This window comes from Pimephales promelas, chromosome 3 (genome assembly GCF_988280905.1).
Source record: "Pimephales promelas chromosome 3, fPimPro1.hap1.1, whole genome shotgun sequence".
NCBI lineage: Eukaryota > Metazoa > Chordata > Actinopteri > Cypriniformes > Leuciscidae > Pimephales > Pimephales promelas.
In genome coordinates, this window is record NC_142771.1 from 19,887,073 (window position 1) to 19,910,157 (window position 23,085).

Sequence of the window (23,085 nt, forward strand, 5' to 3'; positions counted from 1 at the left end):
ACAAGTTTGATAAAAATCATCATTAAAGAAGAAAATTTCAAATGGCATTTAGAGGCTTTTGCATCTGAACTCTTCATATATATATATATATATATATATATATATATATATATATATATATATATATATATATATATATATATATGTATATAATTGCACAGCTCACCCTGTCAATGATCAAGCACCTCCTCAGCACCTGCGTTAAAAATTCTCCGGCGTCATGGTTGGTGGATGAGCACACACACTAAATACAAAGTAAAACAGACCAAGACTGAATGAACTGAGAGAAACTAAATACAGACACTGATAAACATAAATTGAGTGAAGACAGGTGACACAGATGATGAGTAACTACAGGTGCTACAAATGAAAACACGTGACATGAAGGCAGACAACTGTGAGACAACAGTTATTTTAAATTTGCAGTCAATTGGCTGGGGAGTCCCATAGCCCTACAGAGGATAGTGGTTTGTGGAATGGATGGATTGATGTCCAGGAAGTACAATTTTGTTGTTCTAAACATTCCGCAAGCTGTTCCACTCACACTCATGTTGGCCTAGTGAGAGGGTTTTTCTGCATCTGTGTTACACTCTTTTAAGGGAAAGACATTCCCATTGGGAACCTCATTTGACACTACTGTGCCAAATGGTTCACATCACAGGCCAATTTCTTAATGGTTCACAGGCCAATCTGATTCCTTATGGAATCCATTCTGAGAGAAACCTGCTTTGACAAATAAGGAGAAACATGAGTTCGAGCGTCAAAAGTGGCTCGCCCACGCACAAATACATCATCTGCCAAAGATAGGGATGAATAATAGGCTGACCCCTTCACGAACCATCAAAAATATTCTATTGCCTGGGGTGCCTTTAATGCCAAATGCACATATTCGCTCTCAGACACGCACACAATTCCAATTTATTTCATTTTATTAACAAAATAGCTCTGAACATGCATTTCAAAATCCAAAGAGAGGGTTTTCAAAAATTGGAAATCGCTGAACAATCCAGCTTGGCACATTAAATGCATTTTTTCTCCCTCATTTTCAAACACAGTGACAACAATTATAGAATCACACACCAGTCAGGACAAACATAGGTCTTATCAAACACATTACTGGCTTGATGATAACCAGGAAAGGACAATAAATTGAAACGCATGCTTTCACACTCACACATACTCATCTGTAAGAAGAAGGCCGCCATACTCCATTGACACCAACTGAGAAGACTTGCTTTCTAAGCGATGTGTCAAACTCTGAAGTAAAGTAGCTTACTAATTCAGTTTCTCTTTCTTAGACAGCTGACAAAGTACGAGGTTTTTCTTGAGGATTACCTTGGCTAACTCCAACACACACACACATTAAAAAACACAAACGTAAACACACGCAGTGGTGCTCAGATGTGGGACAGAGGGGTCTCTTAGACTCACTCCATCTGGAGCACTCGAATATACAGCTGCAACACGCACCCACACATAAAAGGTCAAAGTAGTTACACTGAAGAATCCTTTTTGTGTAGAGTTTTCCATTGGAAAGAGTGCTGTGGAATTTCCCCTTAAACATTCCTATTTTCCCTCCCATGCAAAATCATACTTGAAGGGATCGATTATGACAAAAGGATTCAAACTGGCTGACTACAAAGTAGGCTACATACATCAATTTTTTTGTTTTTGCTACAAGAAAAGGCAACCAAATAAAAAATAAATAAAACGTATTTTGTAATAATCAAATCATATGGGCACTGCTGAGTTCCATGTATTAAAAAAGCTAATAAAAAAAAGAAACCTAATTGATGTTTAAAAGTACAAACAAGTCAAGTCTTGCTTAGAAACCAGAAATCTAATGCCACAATCTTCAGCATCAATAAATACTGCTGAAATGCTGATATGTAAAGGGATTCTCTTTTATTTCTTTAATTCGTTAATCAAAAATTTCTCACATGCACTCATGCAATCACTCCCCCACCTTCTCATCCTCAGCTACACGCAAGCGCGCGCACACACGCAGGCACACACAATGGTGTTCTATGGCGTGTTTTCCTCAGTCTGCATGACTGCATAGTAGCTTGATGTCTTTATTGTGACAAACAGTATTTGGTCTCCCATGGCAATCATCACAAATTGAAACATCCCACAAAAAGGCAAAAATCTTGCAAGTTGGAATGTGGCAGTAAGAGAGAAAATGGAAGACTCAACTCTGATATCTACATTGCACCAAGTTAGACCTGCTACTTGGATCAGCTATATGAAGTCTCTTAGAGCCAGAGGATGTTCCCACAAATACGTCCAATAGCAACAATACACAGTGAGCTTCTGTCAAGTCAATCTTAATGAAAAAAAAATTTCATATGCAACTAAATACAGGGTTCCTGCACTTTATGACCAATGAATATCCATGATATTTTCCCTTAACATTTCCAGGAAATCACACTTGTAAAATAACTTGTTATTATTTCCAGGTTTTCTAGGACTGTGGGAACCCTGTATATATGGCTGATAAGAGTAGACTGCAACTGCTTTCTTCACCAGTAGGGGATAGTACAAGAACAGAGTAGGATAAGGATCCATTAGCTAAATATCCCAAGTCTTGGTGGCTAGAGAGATCTAGAATTTCAAGAACTAAAAGACTTTGCACTGATGCTTCTAACACCCATAGCTCTGAGTGTGACCAAAACTTGCACTGAATGTGTTATTGTAGATTACAGTTTACCAGCATATTTCACAGGACTGTTTTGTTGGGTCTTGAAGACCACAGAGTACCACTACTACATTGGTGCATCATTGCATTGTTATAGCATTTGTAATGAAAAAAAGTTATTGTTTAACACTGGAAATAAGAAGACAGCTGGCTTGGAATCGGATTGCAGTGTCATCACTCTTCCGATAGGAAGACTTTCTCTCATTGGATAGTTCCTAACTTTGAAAACGGATGAGTTTTTTCAGGATTATGAGGGAATGTTCTTAGAGTTAAACATAATCTTGACAACACAAGATTATTTTAGGAAGATCAAGTTCCTTTAAGGCACTGGAAGCATTTAAAAATATATATACACCATATGTTCCAATTGCGAATACGCAGTCTTTGTAATCTGTAGGATACACACAATATTTTGTGTCTAGAATGTAAAAATGGATAAGAGGCCCACTGAGTGTAATGTTCAGGTGTGAGTGCAATTGTCAGATCCAGACAGATGGTTTGCCTTCTCCTGACTTGCTGCTGCTGCTGCTCCCAGCGCTCCCAGATTTCCCGTGCTTGGACCGTTGCTTTCGCTCCTTCTGAGGTACTGTGGTGATGTTACTCTGAGGCTTCTCATCGATGTCATTAGTGCCGTTGAGCTCGTCATGGTTATTGCTAGCGTTGTGCTGCAAGGTATAGGCTTGGATCGCCGCCTCTAACTGTATCACGTCTTTGTTGATGGGTGGCGGCCGTGCCTCACCTGCAGATGGGAAGTTGTCCTCATTGGAGCCATACTGCTGCTGCTCTTCCTGTGCAATGTTGGCACGGTTCTGCTTGCACGCCATCTTGGCATTGCTTAGGTCTGTGTACGGCATCGTCTCGGGCTTCACCACAATGTTGTAGCCTGGTGGCGCAGAAGGGGTGTTCCAGGAAAAGGGATAACCAACATAGTCCGCTTCTCTAGCACCACCCCCAACCCCACCTCCAGGTTCCCCCTCGCTGAGCGAAGGCCCGCCTACTCCGACAGACACGGCACCCGTTGCAAGAAGGCCAAGCTGGTACTCGTCATCAGTGGATGCCGCGTTTCGCTTGCGCAGCACGTCGCCGATGGTTCCAACTCCGAGATGAATCATTTCCCACAGGTTTAGCAGCAGGCAAAGGCAGCTGACGCCGTACATGATTCGTAGGAAGATGGTCTTTTCGGTGGGGCGTGAGATGAAGCAGTCCACATGGTGCGGGCATGGCTTATCCGAGCAGACAAAGATTGGTTCCACACGAAAACCGTACAACAGGTACTGTCCCGCCAGAAAGCCAGCCTCCAGTGCGGAGCGCGTCAGAAGCTGTAACACATACACTTGCATCAGGCCGTCATCTCGGATACGCCGACGCCCGTCGTGACGCACTTTGGGTTTGGGTCGCGGTGGCACCAAATCCTGACGTGTGTTGTTCATCTCAGGCACTTCGTAAATCATGGGGTCGTCTTCACGTTGTTCGTCCCCATCCTCGTGTCCTGGTCGATGCTGCCGTGCCCCGAAGTACATCTTCCTTGGTCTACGCTGGGTGTATCCGTCCCCTGCAGAGTCACCTGCAGCTGGGTCAGCGGCCCCTGTGCCGCCCCGCAAGTTCTCGTTGTGGGAGATCTTATTGGCAGCGTAGCCCATGTAGAGCAGAGAGGGCATGGCGGACAGGATGATCTGAAAAACCCAGAATCGCACATGCGAGAGTGGTGCGAACGCATCGTAGCAGACGTTCTCACATCCCGGCTGGCCCGAGTTACAGACAAACTTGCTTTGCTCGTCGTAGTATATGGATTCGCCGCCCACTGCAGTCAGCACAATGCGGAAGACAACTAGCGTAGTGAGCCAGAGTTTCCCCACCGACGTGGAGTGGTGCTGGATCTCCTCCAGCAGACGCGTCAGGAAGCTCCAGCTCATGACGTCTGATGACAACGGGGCAGACAGCGTCCCACACTGCACAGCTCACAGACTCTGTGAACAAACACAGAGAGTTTCAAATATAAGTGCATATTAATTAAAAGATTATTACTACAGAAACCAGGCCAAAAGGCAGTTATACGAGCTATGAACGCAAAATGATACAACCATTGTCGTATTTTATTCATGATTTGATGTTATTGTCTTCTGTCAAATAAATGTTTTTTTTAAAGATATTTGTTATATTTAATAGATTATATTTAACAGTGTTATTAAATTATAAGTGTTTTTATAAGTACATTAATTTCTAGTGAACGTTCTCTAAATGAAAAAATTTGCACTATTAAATATCCAATAATTTAATCAAAACTGAAAAATAAAAACGACAACAGGCAATAACCAATATTGTGCCAATACATAGTTCATCCATATACAGTCCATTGTGGATTCTGATTCTAGATATATTGCTTGATAAAAGGTCAACCTAGTGTTAATAGACTCAATGAACGGAACTCTCTCTTTCACACACACACATACGCAGACACAATTACCTTGAGCAGTGAGCCTGAACCACACAAATCTTCCCTGAGGGAAAACAGCTGTGGTGAGCGGGTGAGTGTGTGACCTCTCTGGTTTGTCTCTGCATGTTCTTGTTTTGCTTTTTTTTTTTTTTAATGAATGTTTGGATTTTTTTGATTGTTATGACCATATAAGGTTGCATCTGAGCAGTCAAACACAAGGGAGACATGTAATAATATAATATCTCATAAAATATCTTATAAATCTGAGTATAACTCCAAGTACATAGTACACAGTATGTGCTTGAGAACGAGAAAGAGACAGAGAGAAAAGAGAATAGACTAATTTATTTCTTTTCACAGGTCACTTTGAAAACAGGACCTGACATGGTTCAACAGAACCAGAGGGTCCAGGGCTTTCCTGTTCCTCCTGCCCAGAAGAGGACCTCAGCGGTGGGCATGCGCTGATGTGTACTAGCCCTTCACCTTTAATCTGCATCTCACTATGCTGGTAGCGGCACTAGGGGTAAGGAACATAAGACTTAGAATGTGGCTCATATAGGCACACAAACAATCAATACACACACACATACTGAAAACACAAAAGATGTACAGAACACGAGACATATCCACTGGTCACTCATAAGCATCTGTCCTTGAATGACTGCTGTTGCTGTAATGCCCCAATCATCTCACCATCACTTGTTTGTTTCTCTTTCTCTATCACACTCTCTGTCTCTCAAGGTTGAAATAGCCCTCCCTCCCAAAGGGAATAAAGGACTTTGTTTTGTATCTGTGACTGTTGAGCACAAACGGGCATAAGTGCTCACACAAAGTCTGTGGCCACAGGGAGTCAACAAACAACATTAAATGATATAAATGATTTCACATGTCAGTATTAGACATGCTCGTACAAAATATTAGTATTGTGTTATTTATGTCAAGGGACAAGACATCCTCTGTGATTTCATGCCAAGTTAAAAAAAATAATTGAATCTGTTTGCCGCATCTGTTTGTTATGCTAAAAACATTACTTGATGAGAGATACAAATTATTTTATATAAAACAACAAAACAATTCACAACATCAATGAGGCTGTTACACGGAAATGATTCTGAAGAGAAAACGCAAAAGTGGGTCATCACTTTTTATTCTGTGTTTAGACGAGCGTTTTGTGTGGGAAATCCGCGTGCCAATGGTGACGCAAAAGTGTATGAAATTCAAAATTCAATGTAGTATGCACTTCAGGCGGCTGTGAGTGCATACTACAACAACACAAAGTCCACACGCCTGCGTAGGCCTACAACCTTCACTGTCAAGCAGACTTTTGCGTTTTTACCGTTTACAACGCGGCGCTGGAGCGTTTTTAAGATTTCCACTCTGGAGGGTGGTTTCACTTTTTTGCGTTTTTAAGCCTCAAAAACGCTGTTGCCGTGTAAACGAAAGGCACATCCGATCAAATATTTTACGTTTTCACCCATGAGCGTTCTCGTAGGATATAGGATATCTCATAACCTTTCATCTCCTCCTTTCATATACAAAATTCAAAACTTTTAAAAGTTTGGGTCAGTACGAAATTAACTTGCATAACTTAATTTACTTTTATTTATCAATGATGCATTAAATCAAAAGTGACAAAGACTGTTGCATTGTTACAATTTCAAATAAATGCTGTCCTTTTGAACTTTCTATTCATCAAAGAATCCTAAAAAGTGTCATGGCTTCCCCAAAAATATTTCGCCATTAGCAGAACAACTGTTTTGAACATTGATAATAATAAGAAATGATTCAGCAAATCAGTTTTTTATTACATGTAAAAATATATTACAATAGAAAACAGTCATTTTAATTTGTAATACTGTTTTTACTGTATTTTCGATCAACTAAATGACCAATTTCATGATCAATTGGTGAGCATATGAGACTTTAAAAACATCTTAAAATTCTTACTCACCCAAAACCTCTGTATTAGTATACTGTATATATTTTTACAAACTGAGAATAAGCTCATTTAGCACAACCCAACATTTTGTACTGAATACATTTAGGCATTCCTTCAATAATTGTTGATACTATTCACAGATTAAACTTGATTCGGGTCTCCATATCCACACACACACACACACACACACACACACACACACACACACACACACACACACACACACACACACACACACACACACACACACACACACACACACACACACACACACACATACATCATCATCATCATCATCATCATCACACATACACACACAGTTCAAAATGCCCCTGTGCCCATGTCAAAGCCTTCATCATCCACCCCCCCCTCCCCATTTACAGGAGTGTGTCCTTTTTTGTCTTATATACCTCTAGAGCTGCATTACCCCTTGAAAAAAATTAAACCAGAAATGTGCTCCTACTACCTAATATGTTGAATATCAGAAAAAAAAGAATAAAAAAATAAAAAAATAAAAATAAAAAATAAAAAACTTGTTTTTAATTTGTTGACACACACAGTCCTAATATTATTTAAACTTTACTTTTAATAACATCGTTTTATAGGTTTAGCAAAGCAAAATGAATCCCAAACATTAAACCAGAAATGTGCTCCAATCCCTTTAATATTGTGGATGTCATTTTAACATTTCATTAGTATTTTTACAGGAACAGTTCATTCATTTATACATTAATATATAAATGAATAGAGAAAAAATGTTTGTTACTATTTACAGCTCTAATAAATCTGTCATTTTTTCTTTTATTAGTTTGTAAAGGCTAAATTAATCCCCTGTGTTTGGGATTCCCTGGTTCACAGCATTGGCACATAATACAACACATGTCATATCTACTGAGAGACACATGGCAAAGGTCCCATCCTGTTCACGGAAATACTCACTCAAGTCAAGTCAGGTCAAACAGCACTGATGTATTTGCCTGTTAAGTCACACAAGCACACGCTGTGAAAGTTGTACTCACACATACTCGACATTCTGTCTTTCGTGCCTTTCCTTGTCTGCTTTCCCTCTTCTGCATCCTTCTCTTTTGAAGAGTAGTCTTGGAGATCAGACACGACTGACCTTACAGCAACACAAGAGACCTACACACATACGTGTACACGAGCATGTGTCGCAATGAAGAATGCGCGAGGGGGAGACTCTCAAAAGCACACAATAGCCCTTTACCCCAAAAAACTGGGTCAGAGAGGGTTGTGGTTTGAGGGGGGAGTGTTATGGTTTTGTAAGGGAGGCTGGGTGGGTTAATATCCCTGATAGCAGGGGAACAGACAATGATGAGGGGAGAACAAGAGAAGAAAGCCCAAATCACGGGTGATGTTCAGCCTGTAACAAGAAACCAAGATTGCTGCAACCTCCTTCCTCTACACACACAAACACAAAGACATGCACACTTGTCACAGATAAGCGAGTAAGCAATATCTCTCCCATAACCTTATCGCCTACCCCTTCTACTTCCTCTCTAAAGCCTCTCTCTCTCTCTCTAGCACTTTCACAGCACACTGCTGGAAGGAAGGGAACTTCTTAATGCTTGCTCTTCTATTCATCTGACCATCTTTGGTCATGGCTTAAATTAGAGCTTCCAGCGATCTCCAGCGCTTGCATTCTTATCCAAACCCTGTTTTCCCCCTCGTTCTTATCTCTCCCACTCTCTCTTTATGCGTTTCTCTCACAGTAAAGAGCGAGGTGAGATTACAATCGTAGGATTTCACAGTTACTTCCACAGACAGTCTGTGGGAAAAATCTCATTAAAATTTGACACATTCCCCAAGTGTGATAAGGAAACAATTATTATATGTTGAGTACATTCATTTGTAGAAAGTGAGGCGTTCCTGCGTTGGAATGTTTAATGAAAACATTTTCTCAGTAATTATGATTTTTTATGGAAGACAATTGTTGTAGGTTTTCGCTCGGGAATCAATGCGAAAGACTTCTCAGTCAACGTGAAATGTTATTAATTCATGACAAAATATGATAATGGCCGCACAATAAAGATTTTATATTTTACTGTGCTTTTAACTATTTGGGGGTGAATTATCCATTTAAATCACCAACAAGAAGCTCCTAAAACATAAAGACTGCAAAAAGACTTTAAATTCAGTTGCTAAGATAAAAATTAAAAACAAATATAGAACAGGGTTTTTACACTTTTACACACTTTTCATATATTTATATATACACATACGCAGGTTCTTAGAGCCATCAAAATATTGCTTTCACTACATAAACTTATGAAATCACATTCACCATAAAGCAATAATAAAAACAAACTTAAACACACAAAAATATATTTCATACACCACGTTGTTAACAAACAACCTAAACAAATGTTGTCCCAAAACTACATTTCCCATAATTACCGGCAAAAGATATAAAGAATATTAGGAAATGCCAAGACCTTTTAATAACAGGCCTCTGACGCATTTGTAACATTACTACTGTATTCCATCCCCATTAAGAATTTGTTTACAGGGGCCGAGTGACAAATAAATATAGATAAATCAATTATGATTACCAAAATATTATTATGGTTGCCCAGATCCCCAACCGTAGTCTGTCAATTTATAATGCTACAAATGTATTTCTTTCTTTTTTGTTGTTGTTGTTGCTTGCCAATTAATAAAGAGTTGTCAATTCATGATACTTTCTCATCTTTTAATTTTTTTATACTTAAAGTTCATTGTTGTTAAGAGTATCTAAATTAATATCTATTTGAAGCCTTCTTTTATCATGTAGTATTATTCATTTTTGTGATCATATCGGTGATCACTATCGGCCAATATACTTTTTGTGTATGATTCCATATGTATAGAGGGGAGGGGTACTGGAGTGTAAACATAATGTGTTGGAGCACAGCTTGAGGCGTTTGTAAGCGTCATGAATACACAGTTACTCACACATAAACCCCTCTAAATACATAACTAAAAGAGAGAGAGAAAGATTGTCATACCTCTACCTCCCCAGGCATCCCAGCACCCGCCTGTGTACCTAACACTTTTTAATTAGTGGTGGGAGGGCAGATATTTAATTAGTGTTAAGAAGGCAGACAACACTGTGAAGAACAAATTGGGAGGTTTTAAGGATTAAAATGTTTGCTGTTACCATATGAGATAAATGTGGCTTCTATTTTGGGATTATAGTTTTTGCATGGAAGTATTCTGAAGGTAAGTCTTATATACTTCATACAGAGGCAAAACATGAATAAAAGGTGACAAAACTGTTACATCTCAACATTGTGTCATACATTCGATGTAAAACTCATCTTGGGGGGATTGTGGTGAGTTTTACACAAATTTTCCCACAAATTTTGCACAAACAGCAGCAAATATTTACCAACATTTGGTCTGCTGCTAGTGTGGTATGTTTATTAAGGGACATAAAAACTAGCTGGATTGCTGGAGCTCATTACAATGCACTACCTACTATGTCTATAATCCCTGATAAAACCCACAGCGCACAGCCCTTAATTAAACTTTAGTATAGACCATCAGTGTATTCAATCATCAAATATTAATTAATGATTAATTAAAACATTACAGTTTAGTAACATAATGCAGAAACACACTACAGAATTAATCTTTTATATCTGCTGCAAGAGGTGATTCATCTTACATTATTTATTTTATATTCCATTTTTGAGGCATTAACATGGGCTTTTTGATTCTTCCCACTAACTAAAATTTTTCCAATGCATTCACAATAAAAAAAAATCCCATTCATTTGTTCAATGACCCACAATGTTATGTTGAGTTGCATTCAAAAATGATTAAGCCCAGAGATTTCAAAACTTTGAATTTCAAGACTCTTTTAGAAATTGTTGTCCAGGACTTGATTTTGTTGCGGTTTGCTACAGACCTTATTCAGAGCAGCGCCATGACAGGTATGAAAGTGAGGCTGTGAGGGGTAGACTTACCGTGTTTCCAATGGCATCCGCTGTAAAAAGCTGAATAAAGCTCCTAGATTACTTACAATTTTACACAGCTTACATTGTCGGGAGTTTTTTGTCAACTGAAATTTCTTGGAAAGATATTTTCCCAGCGTTTCATGAGCAGAACAATCCGAAAACACGTTAAATAACAGTACAGCCCATTGAAGAGATGCATGACTATCCCTCACAGCCTCGCTTTCATTCTCATTAATAATCAAAGATGGCGCTGCCGTGAATAAGGCGTATTGCTGTGAACTCAAGTGAGTGACAGGTTGTACCACCCTCACACTGGAGAACATGTCAGAAAAGTGAAGAGATCATTATAGAGATGGAATTGATTTTAATTAAAGATTTCATGGATTACAAAGATGTGCACGGTTAAATCATTGACTAAGTTTATCAAGGCCTGGAGTAAACACAGACACATTCTCTCTAGCTGCAATTCTTGGTCTCTCTAACACACAGTTGCAAACAGTAATCTTTGTCATGTACCACAGTCAGAAACAAAACCAAAAAATGATTTTAAAAAGCCAAAGATGCCATGCCATCTTAAATAATGTTTTATAAACAAGGTTCAGGAGGAGCACGTTCAAATAAATCATTTCAATCAACTCATCACCAAACATGTCATTACATGTCTACCCTATCAGCACGAGAGGAAGCATAAATATTCACTGTCAACTTGCCTAACATTCCCGGAGCCCTCTCCTCGGACAGCACGCCAAAATACGCATTTATTCTATCTGACTTATTTGTAAGTGTGAACTCGTGAACATTTATTTATGAGTTCAAAAGAAGAAAAATGGTAACCCTCCACAGGAAACTTGTTTACACTTAAAGGCAGGGTAGGCGATTTTTGTTAAGCGAACAAGTGTGCGACTGTTACTTAACTGAACCATTGAAATGTCTTCCCTGTCCAGCAGAAAAAAAAGCTGTCTCTGCATTCGTTTGGAACCCCTTCAAAACACTGAGTTCACTCCACCTTTCAAAAGCTCTTCCGTTATGTATCCTTGTTTTTGCATGGGTCTGGTTGCAGTCTCATTTTTTTTTTTTTTTTTTCTGTAGCCACTCTGAAGTCTTTTGCATTTTACAGCTGGTGAATCTCCAGTTGTCACTGGTGATTGTCGTTTGAACCTTTCTGGATCCACCATCAAATTGAAAAGTTTAATTATATCAAGTGCTGTTAGAAAAGGCTATAAACCTCTCTCTCCAAATATCCTCACTCAATATAGCCTATACTAGCTCAGACTCCTTCTTTATGTGTACAGATGTGATGTAATGATGCAAAGACATGCTCAAATTTCCTGGGGAAATCCACCATTACCACTGGAATTAAAAACATTACAAGCTTACAGTTTTGAATCAAGCTAAGGCAAGCATATATAGTTTTGAACACTCGCTAGGTATGGACTTCCTCAAATTTATTTTGGATCATTTTTAACCTAAAAAAGTTACGGACTGCAGCTTTAAGTTAGCCTGCCCGAACTCCGCCCACAACATTTTTTGGTTGGGAAGTTCGGTCTGGACTCGATCCATTGAGGAGTAATTATGATCAGGCAAAAAATGATCGGGCCAATCAAATTGCCAGGGCGGGCTTTATACGATGATGGACAGATGATCTGCAGGGACGTAATCATCACGTTCTCAAAGAGCGCTTGTCAAAGATGACTGCAGCTGGAGAATTGAGATGTATAGATTCTGCTGTCGCGTCGTTTGTCAAATAAATCGACAGCGCATTCATTTTAATAGACAAAGAGAGAACTGCAATCAAGGCATTTGTCGATCGGAAAGATATTTTTGGGGTCCTTCCTACATGATTCGGGAACAGTGTAACTTATCAGCTGGCTCTGACGGTCGTTAAGAAGATGGGACGTAATGAAAAGCCTGTGGTCGTTGTGGTTTCTCCTTTGGTGGCACTCATGGAGAAGTAAGTAAAAGAAGCAACACTCGTTATTTAACTTCTAAAATAAATAAAGTTAGGCTACGTCCTGTATTTGAAAACTGCGCCATGCAAAGGAGCTGACTTACTGCGTTGCTCTGATTGGTTGTAGGTCTGTCCGACTATCCAATTGAGTGCAGAGGTTTTTTTTTTCCTGGTTCGGTTACGACACGCCTCATAATCAAAGCCCAACGGAGGAGTTTCAGACTCATATTCTCTCTTGAATATGAGTATGACGAAGTCAGGCTAGCTTTAAATAGTTTGGTGAAACAATTTGGGGTCTGGAGACGGGGTGGCTTCATGCTGTTCATGCAGATTCATTTCACCACCATCCATTTTTGCTGTTGATTTCCTCCCCTAGACCAATCAGGAAATCGTAACACATAGGAGATGAAGTTATAAAGGTGTTATCAGCAGAGGGAGTGAAAGAATGAAAGGAGAGATATATTGAGCACAAGTGTGAAAGGCAGGCTGAAAAGGTGAGATAAAGAGAACTGGCAGGAGCACTAAATGCACTAAATGAAGAGAAAAAAGATGTATAAGAACCATAGACTGTAAAAAATATGGACAAAGCGTCTGTGACGTCACCCAAGACTGTCTGAAGAACGGGTTTGAGGCTGTTTATGGGGGTTATGGGCGGGAAAATCTTGGGAAATACAAAATACAAATGTTCAGAAAGGATACAGAGGTGGCATTATGTGTTGTGTCAGATCCTGGCCGAGACGTCAAATTCACTCGGCGCAGCCCGTTATCAGCTATCAATCAAAGTTAACCGCCCTTATTTGTGATTGTCATTTTATATCTAATAAAAATTCACCCCCCTCACAGTTGTCAGGCACTTGGAACCTATCGAAAAATACAATAAAAGTCCATGGGACCAAACTGTAAACATATGAATTTATCCTGTGAAAACTGAGATTTTAACATGACGTCTATGGATATTTGCTCCCTTTTGGGACTGGCCTCTAGCGGTTTTGAGATGTATTGCAGTTTTTCGCACTTCCAGGTAGGCTTCAGCTTTCAGATTAGAATGTTGCCGCTTGAGAAGAACGCATTTTGAGGAAGATAGAGATCCTGTGATGCTTGAGGCTGTGTGGTCCACATTTAGAGTCACACTTGATGAAAATATACCTATATAAATTTAGTGACTCATCTGTCATCTGCCTGTTTGGGTGAAGCGGTTCTATCTGTAAATATTTAATTAAAGAGGGGGCTGCAGATAAGTCAGTGGTGTTGCAGTGGATGCTCTCATTAAGGATAACTCAATATCTTTTGGTGGGGGAACATCTGCTCAGTTTTAGCTAATGTTAGGGTAAAGTGATTAGTGATCCCCTGCGGGAGTCACACACCAGCGTTTACACATTTCTGGTGCGTTTGTGTTCAACTGTTGTTCGTCTAATATGCTGTATCCCCTCAGAGACATTGTTAATTAAACAGACAGTCTGGCATGTCCTGCTGAAGCTCTGGGGGAAGCTGGAAGTGTATAATGTATCATTGCACAACTATGTGAATGGAGTGCCGTTACCTGGAAAGAGATGCTATATTAAAATCACACATAGGGCATAAAGCTGTGCTGAGAATTTGCAGAGACAGGATGTGACATCAGAGAAAGAAGGATCCACAAAGTAATAAAAAGAAATCCACACATCCTTCAATCATTTTGTTCTGGTTAGTGCAAGATAAAAAAAAAACAAAAAACATACGAGGGAATTGTGATTTGAGGCCGGTTAAGAAATTTGTCTGAATCAAACTCATGAGTCACACACTCATGGTCTGAATTATCAGCTCAGTGAGTTGATAACCGACTCGCTCAGATGGCCAACTTAAAATGATGACTGTTTCTTTCAAAAGGTAACAAGAATTCTGCATATTGAATTAATTTAATTAAACCAATTGCAGTCTTCGCAAAATGTGACATACAAAAATATTGTCCTATTTTAGTTTTGTCATTTTAAAATTGACTGTTAAAATGTTTCAGTCAGAAGAAATTATTTTATTCACACAAAAATATTAAGTGTGTACACAGCTGTTTTAAACATTATAATAAGATATATATTTTTCAAACATTAACAAACTAAATTATTACTATTTTTTTTTTTTTTGGAACGGTCATGTATTTACTTTTATCACAAAGGGTCATTTTTTTTCACAGTATTTCCTGTCTCACAGCAATGGGTCCATTGGGACCACAACTATCCAACAACAAAACTGTACAGCAAAGCAATGAGAGCAGTAGTGGGTTTTTGGTTCAAAATAACAAGCTTCACAACTATTACATTAGAAAGTGCAAGTGTGATGTGTGTTTTTTTTGGAAAGCCCAGCTAAAGCAGTGTGCTATTTACAGTTGAGCTCCTTCAGGCAGAAGATTTAAATGACATAATTCACATTATTTAACAGATAACACACACACACACACACAACACATCCAGGCAATTTTTGTAGCTCTTTCCTTCAGATGAGTCCATTTCTAAGACAGCAGTGAGGTGACAGAGGGAATCCAGAGGCAAGAAGAGAAAGCCAGCACAAGTGCTCCAGTCAGAGAAACGTTTTATAAATGAATGCAATAATAATATTGCCCAGCATTTCTATGAATGGTAATGTACTGAGAAGAAAAAAAAAGTGGCCCGCAGAAATGCCATTTTTAAACACAGAGAGGACATGCATGGTTGAAGATAACAGTGTATGTTTAAAACGGAGGTCAAACCAAACCCATCTCTCTCTCTCTCTCTCTCTCTCTCCCTCATCTATCACTATAAACACACACATCCACACAAACACTGAGCTTATTCATCAAACCATGCAGAAATTGTAAATGACTTGGGGGAAGAGAGACAGACTGCTCTGAATAGACACGCTACAGCATTTACATACACAATACTGCTCACATTCATTTATGTTTCACAGAAAATTGCATTATTTTACATCTGTAATCCTCCCATACACATGTGCACCATACATGGACACATATATGCTTCATTTTAAAAGAGAGCCATTAGAAAAAAGGATACTCTATGTGTCTACGTAAAAGGGTAAACGGGATTAATCTCCCCAGCAACCCTTCCCCCAATCCCTTCTTTCTCTCAGCTCTCCCTCGTCCCTTATTCATCTGTTCATCTGCGCCTGTGTGTGTCACTGTTAACTTCATCCATCCTCTTCCTCTCGCCTTTCTCGCCTTCACCATCTAAGAGGATTTTTTTGTGGTTATGCCAAGCGTGTTTGCAGGATTGGTAACTTCACAGCAGAAAAGTGTAAATCAAATTAGACTTTATCTAAAACTCGGATAAAGAGCCATTCAGCCACTTTTTACAGTTTCATGACAGCTACCTATTGATGAAACAGTGAATGACCAGTGTAAGCACACCTCAAGAAGGTGTGCAGATCAGCAAAAAATATGAATTGATGAATGACATGAATAACAAAAGAGCTGAGATGTGCAGCAAAACAAAAGTTCACAGTTTTACAGTTTTACACCCTATGAAACATAATTAATTTATCACTGGCAGGTTTATAAACACAAAAGGTTGGGGGTTAGTAAAGTATTTTAATGTTTTTGAAGTCTCTTATGCTCAACAAGGCTTTAATGAAACTGTAATAATATTTTTAAAATCGCTATTTTAAATCTGTTTAAAAAAATCACTGTTTAAAATCACTATTTTTCATTTTAATATATTTTAAAACGTATTTGATTCTTGTTTTGGCAAAGCTGAATATTCAGTAGATATGCAGGACCCTTCAGAAATCAGTATAATATGCTGATTTTATGCTCAAGAAACATTTCTTATTATTATCAATGTTGAAAACAGTTTTGCTGATTATTGATTGGTGGAAACCATGAACTTTTTTCAGGATTCTTTAATGAATAGAGAGTTCAAAAGAACAGCATTTTCTTTAAAAATACAAATATTTTGTAACACCATAAATGTGTTAACTGACACTTTTCTTCTGATTCTTGCAATATGACTTCCACCATGTAATTTTATGATTGGAACCTGCTGAGGTGAAAAGTCAATGGTAACACTTTACAATACATTACATTACATTACTTACAATACATTTGTTAAATCTTAAATCTTTATTGATGTTAGTTAATAAAAATGGTCTCTGCGTTGTCTCATTAACAAACAATGAACAGAAAGCTGTTCATTGTTTGTCCATGTTAGTTCACAGTGCTAATGTTAACAAATGAAGAGTTCAGATGCAAAAGCCTCTAAATGCCATTTGAAATGTTCTTCTTTAATGATGATTTTTATCAAACTTGTATATTTAAGTTCAGTAATTTCACTTAAATAACAATTAATAGGTAATTATCATTGCCATTTAAGTGAAATCACTGAACTTAAATATACAAGTTTGATAAAAATCATCATTCTAGAAGAAAATGTCAAATGGCACTTAGAGGCTTTTGCATCTGAACACTTCAAATACAACCTTTGATTTTAATAACATATTAGTAAATGTTGAAATGAATATTAACTAAGATTACTAAATGCTGAAGAAGTATTGTTCATTCTTAGTTCATGTTAACTAAGGTAGTTAAATAATGTTAAATATAGACCTTATTGTAAAGTCTTAGCAAGTCGATCTATTGTACTTCATTGCCAAAGACAATTTACCTGCATTTGGCACCCTGCTCACGTCCTTTGCCTTCATCATCCCTATCTCACCCTATGTCCATTATCATCTGCTGCTTCACCCTGACCTCTATTTTGCCTCTCTAATCATTATTCAGCCACCATAGACAGGTACTGTACTCGTAGGAGTCTATGAGCCTCTGACATAGTGTTAGCTTGTCCTGTAATATAAAAACTGTAACGTCCAACTGTTAATACACTAAAGTGACACGCACAGCACAATTATTTAAACTAACCAAAACATCTTCTCAAGTTTCCAAAAGTCTAAACACATTTTCTGCTTTACACTGTCACATGTTTGCCAGTTTAAAACACTGCCACTCAAAATTAGGTAATTGGCCCACTGCATGAGCTAATTGACCAATACATGTGCCACCTGGCCAAACACCTCAATGGTTAATTGATAACACTTCAATCAGGATGTAAGCACTGTGAAAATTCCACAGGTGATATTATGCCCAACAGTGTATAGACAAATATATGGTATTATGAATGAAGTGTGTACCATTTCGTGAAAATGTTTGCTTTTGATAATGCTATGTGTAGTTTTGGTTGCAGTGCTTCATTTTGCAGGATATATGAGGTATTTTGCAGTTTGGGTGTGTGGTTTTGTGAAGTATTTTGATAAAACAAGACTAGTTTGTGTTTTAGCAATTGGGAAAAACTGTAATTCTAAAACATGTATGTACACAGTGAAAATGCTTACACAAAGGTCCTGCTAATGATGTGGTGGAGTGTGCGCTGCTAAAAAGAAAAGTAAAAATGCCTCATGATTCATATTTGTGCAATAACACAAAATAAACACACACTCACACACAAACACTTAGAGAGATTATGGTATTGATTGCTGTAATTTCTGGAGCTCTTGTCTTTATTAGACTACTGTTAAATTGATGAGAATCAAAGCAATAATCTTTAGTGGTTGCACAAACACACTTAAATACAAGCTAGAATCTGGAAACCACGTTGTTGTCTGGAGGTATTAATATGATACATATAATAACTAATACAATATAATCTTCTTGTAATGGTACACAAGCATTGCTTACGATACATCACCTCCTAATAACAGATTTATTTAAATTTGCTTGTTATAATGATCAAATATCTATGCTCAGAGCCCACATGATTAAATCTCTACAGCTCAGCGGTCTGTCAAATGATGAGATCATTAGCTATTTTATTTATTACAACATTGTCCCCATATATTTTGGATACAGAATGACGTAAACAAATTATCCGTAAAAAAAAAAATTAGCTTTTGATTTGCAAGTATAAATGAGGAAGTTTAGCAAGAGGAACTGCACTGTACAATGACTACTGACCTGAGAAGACATTTCTGTCACTCCGTGAATTTTTGACCAACGAGGCTGATGAGACAGAATGGAGAACAAAAATGTTGCTGTTGTAGTCAATCAACAAGTTACTCAAGTCATATAATTGTTATAATATTTTCTATATCATTTCAGAATGTAACAATAAAACCATGTGTGAACAACAGAGAAAATAATACTACTAGTCTTTTACCATTGTTACCAGTGTGATAAAGCTTAATTTGCTGTTTTATTAAAATACAACACATCCTATTTATGAATCAGTATCTTTAAGTACACATTGTCATTCAAGTCAAAAGTTTGGGGTCATGCTGTTCTTTTGAACTTTCTATTAAACAAGAAAAATCAAGAAAAATCATGGATTCCACAAAAATATCAAGCAGCACAACTGTTTTCAACATTGCCCATAATGAGAAATGTTTCTTGAGCATCAAATCATGATCATGTTAAAAAGATTTCTGCAGGATCATGTGACACTGAAGACGGGAGTAATGATGCTGAAAATACAGCTTTGAAATCACAGGAATGAATTAAACTTTAAAATAGATTAAATAAGAAAACTTATTGTAATAATACTGTTGTTTTTACTGTATTTTTGAGCAAATCAATATAGCCTGAGTGAGCATAAGAGACTTCTTTCAAAAACGTTAAAAATAGATTCAATACGTAATTCATTTGACTGATTGACAAACAGTCTTTTCGAATGATTCAGTAAAAGAAAAGTCATTCGTGTGTGAATCAGACTGTGTTTGTATGCAGCCAGTAAAGACATGATGAAGAAGTGTTGTGTACTTATTGTGTTTTGTTCAGCTAGCCTTAAAATCTCATCACATTCAACTGCAAACCAAACACACAACCTAGGTAATATATTTTTGTTGTAGTAAACCAGCACTGCCGCTAAATAGCGATGCAGAAAACAATGCTGTACACACACACACATAATTGATCAGTGAGTGAATTAACTCAGGGAAAGTGTCAACATTACCTCAGCTCACCTCATTATTTCTCTATTGCTCTCCTTATGGACTCGCTCTCGCTCTCTCTCTTCTTTCTTGGTCTGACCTCTACTTATCACCCATGCATTTCTTCATTCTGATCATTCATGTTCTCTATGGTTCCTGGTATTGACATCTCAGTTGATCACAAGAGGACAGATTTCACTTACACTTACACAAACCCCATGAATCTCAAATGTGTCTTTGATTAATACAAATTTGTGTTCAGCTGGCCCTAGCTAGTGAAGTACAAAACATTTTTGGAGCAATGACTCCAGTACGTGCTATGTTGACATTGGCACTACAGCTATAAACAGTTGTGTTCGCCATTTCACAGCGAAGTAAAGATTTAGTGAAGGTTCACAATCACGGTTTTCCTTTGGAGGCAAATTCAGCAAGACTGCACTGGGTTTGACATCAAATTCTCCCCTGCAGATAAAAACAAAACACACACACACACAACAATTCTCCGGTATAGGCCATATGATCAAAACCCTGATATTCTAGACACATTGTTGGAACTACTTTCCTTTGCACATAAGCATTAATATATATATATATATATATATACACACACAGCTTGGCCCTAGAACATCTTTAACACCACTGTAAACAGTGGAGCTACACTAGCTGTTGTCTTGACCTCAAGCTGTTGTCACTGTACGAAATCACAGAACCATTACTGGTATCATCATCTTCTTGTATACTGCAGGAAAGCCCCTGAACACAAAGCCATGAGCGCTAACTGGGAGCTGTTGAAGTAGGACAAAAATATTTACAGCTACTTTACACTGTTGTACTTCCTGCATAATATAACACGTACAATTCAGGTCTCAAACTATTCTCTGCACTTTAGGGAGGTAAATGATGAGAGCACATCAAATCCCAAATTCGTAGGCTCCATCATTCACATGTTCGACTTGAATTATGTATGAACTTTTATTTCTAAAAACTAATCCACAGCTGAAGCATATTAGCGCTTCTGCGTGTGTTTTACCGTACCTTTCTCTATGCCTATTTTAGCTTCTTTTGCTAAAATATCTCTCACCTGTCTGTGATATTTGGATGGCTTAAATCCTTTTTTTTATAATCCATATTTGAACCTTGTTTTGACCTGTCTAGATTCTGTCTAGATTGTTTTGAAAACTAGATTTTTTCTTTGAAAATGCAAAAGCTTCCAAGAAAAAAACAAACAAAAAAAAAAATCTTACTCTGTATTTTGTCTGTTTTTTCAGTACAAAAATCTAAACAATTTTCTGTCCACGAGGTAAGAAGTAACTTAAATGGTTAGTTTTGTGCAAAAAATTATTCTCGTCACTTGATAAACTTATGATTGAGCCACTGTAGTCACTCAGACTATTTTAAAGATGTCTTTCATAACTTTTGGGCCGGCCAGTTTCGATCCCTTAAGAAGCCTATGGAGGAGTGATCCAGCTCTCAGATATCATCAGAAATATCTTAATTTATGTTCCGAAGATGAACGAAAGTCTTACGAGGTTGGAACAACATGAGGGTGCATAATTACTGACAGAATTTTCATTTTTGGGTGGACTAACCATTTAAGTCTAAGGGAAAACCATATGGCATTATTTTTGTAGTTATTGTTTTAAGCATACACTTGACTGATAATAAGCATTGATTTCTGATCAAATAAGTCATTTTACTAAATGTGTACTGTAAAACAAGAGAAAAAAAATACTGAATGAGAAAATCCTTTTTTGTTAGTGAAAGTAAGAAGGAAAGAAAAGAAGAAACACACAATATCACCATGAAGCGAGGCACAGCTTAGAATGGCTATAGGAAATATTTCAGTCTCCATGGAAACGATAACTTGCCATAGAGGGGATTTCTCCAAAATCTGAGCTTTAGGCCTTTGATCAAGGTATGTGCGAGAATGTGTGTCTGTGTGTGCGTTTTTACATCGAGAGAGAGAGAGAGAGAGAGAGAGAGAGAGAGAGAAAGAGCAGCAGCTGTGTTCCTCCACTGACGACTCACAATCCCATACCTGCAGATGATTCCATAATAAATGAAAAGCATGCTGCATATAAATGGAGATTAGCTTCTAACAATGGAATTCCATTTCCATGGACACAATCATTTCCAAAGGCAAACAATGAAATTCCATTACAGTTTAGAGTGCATTAAACCTAAGCAACATTCAGTTGTTGGCCTCAAGATTTTTTTTTTTTTTCAGAAATTGCCCTCTACGTTGCAATAAATCCTCCAGCAAATGTTTTCGTTTTCTCTCTTTCCTCTCTACTTTACACACTCGTACAGTATAAACACCCCGTCAGACAATATAAATCAACAAAGTTTGTAAGTAGGAGAAACTACATGGAATGCGTCTCACCTCCTTTTCTGTTTTTACAGGTTGAGTTAAAGCCTGTTTGTCTGAGGGGCACTTGTCTCTCCTTCCTCTTACCTCTACTTCTACCCATAACTGTTATGAATACATCAAGCTATTTAAAACTAAAGAGAGATTTAAGGTTCAAGGACAGAGGGGATCAAAATGAGTGAGAAGGCAAGAGCCGCAGAGCAAATGCAAAGATGCTGGGTTAGCGTTAGCACGCTAGCATATGTGTCGCCGACGGGCTTTTTCCTCGTCTGGAGCACATGGTGGCCCTGCGCTCTGATTGGCTCGGCCCTTGTGGCCATGGAAACCCAGCCATGGGTGAACGATAACCCCCCTGAACATGACTTGGGGAAAAGACAGGCAACAAGGACATCACTCTTTCTCTCTCTCTCTCTCTCTCTCTCTCTCTCTCTCTCATACACACACACACACACACACACACACAAACACACATCCAGTCTAATACTTTTTGACCTGTGTTGGAGGACTCATGTTTTATGTTTATGATGCAACCAAGGGGTCTGTCACTGTGCTCATGGCAGGATCACTGAGGGGAAGTTAGAGGTGAACATAGAGGAGAAACAGATCACATGAAAATGAAAAAGAAATAAAAAGTGCAAGAATCCCTTGTTTTTCTTCCCTGTATACGTCATTGTTAATTTACTCCTTTTGTAAAAGCACAACCATCATAACACTTCTAAAGAGGTATTCACTTATTTAGCCAGACACTCTCCATGTTTATCTTCATTTTGGCAATTACCCACATAATATTTGCTTAA

At 38.0% G+C, this 23,085-nt stretch overlaps 1 protein-coding gene and 1 long non-coding RNA gene across 4 annotated transcripts in view; one reads left to right on the forward strand and one right to left on the reverse strand.

Moving 5' to 3' along the window:
* Positions 1-126: 126 nt before the first annotated feature.
* The window catches only part of gjc1 (gap junction protein gamma 1), a 30,336-nt gene continuing 7,377 nt past the window's right edge, over positions 127-23,085 (reverse strand). For 2 of the 3 annotated variants that reach the window (XM_039687087.2, XM_039687085.2), the window contains exon 2: positions 127-4,665. In XM_039687087.2, coding sequence (XP_039543021.2) covers positions 3,178-4,611 — 1,434 coding nt within the window. In that variant the 5' untranslated portion in view covers positions 4,612-4,665 and the 3' untranslated portion in view covers positions 127-3,177. Of the gene's footprint in view, positions 5,650-8,096; positions 8,615-23,085 lie in introns of those variants that run through there. The other variant, XM_089128450.1, reaches the window with a different exon arrangement.
* LOC148982005 (uncharacterized) lies at positions 5,567-7,316 on the forward strand. Its single transcript, XR_016155101.1, has 2 exons — positions 5,567-5,655; positions 5,874-7,316. It is a non-coding gene; the product is annotated as an uncharacterized LOC148982005 (long non-coding RNA).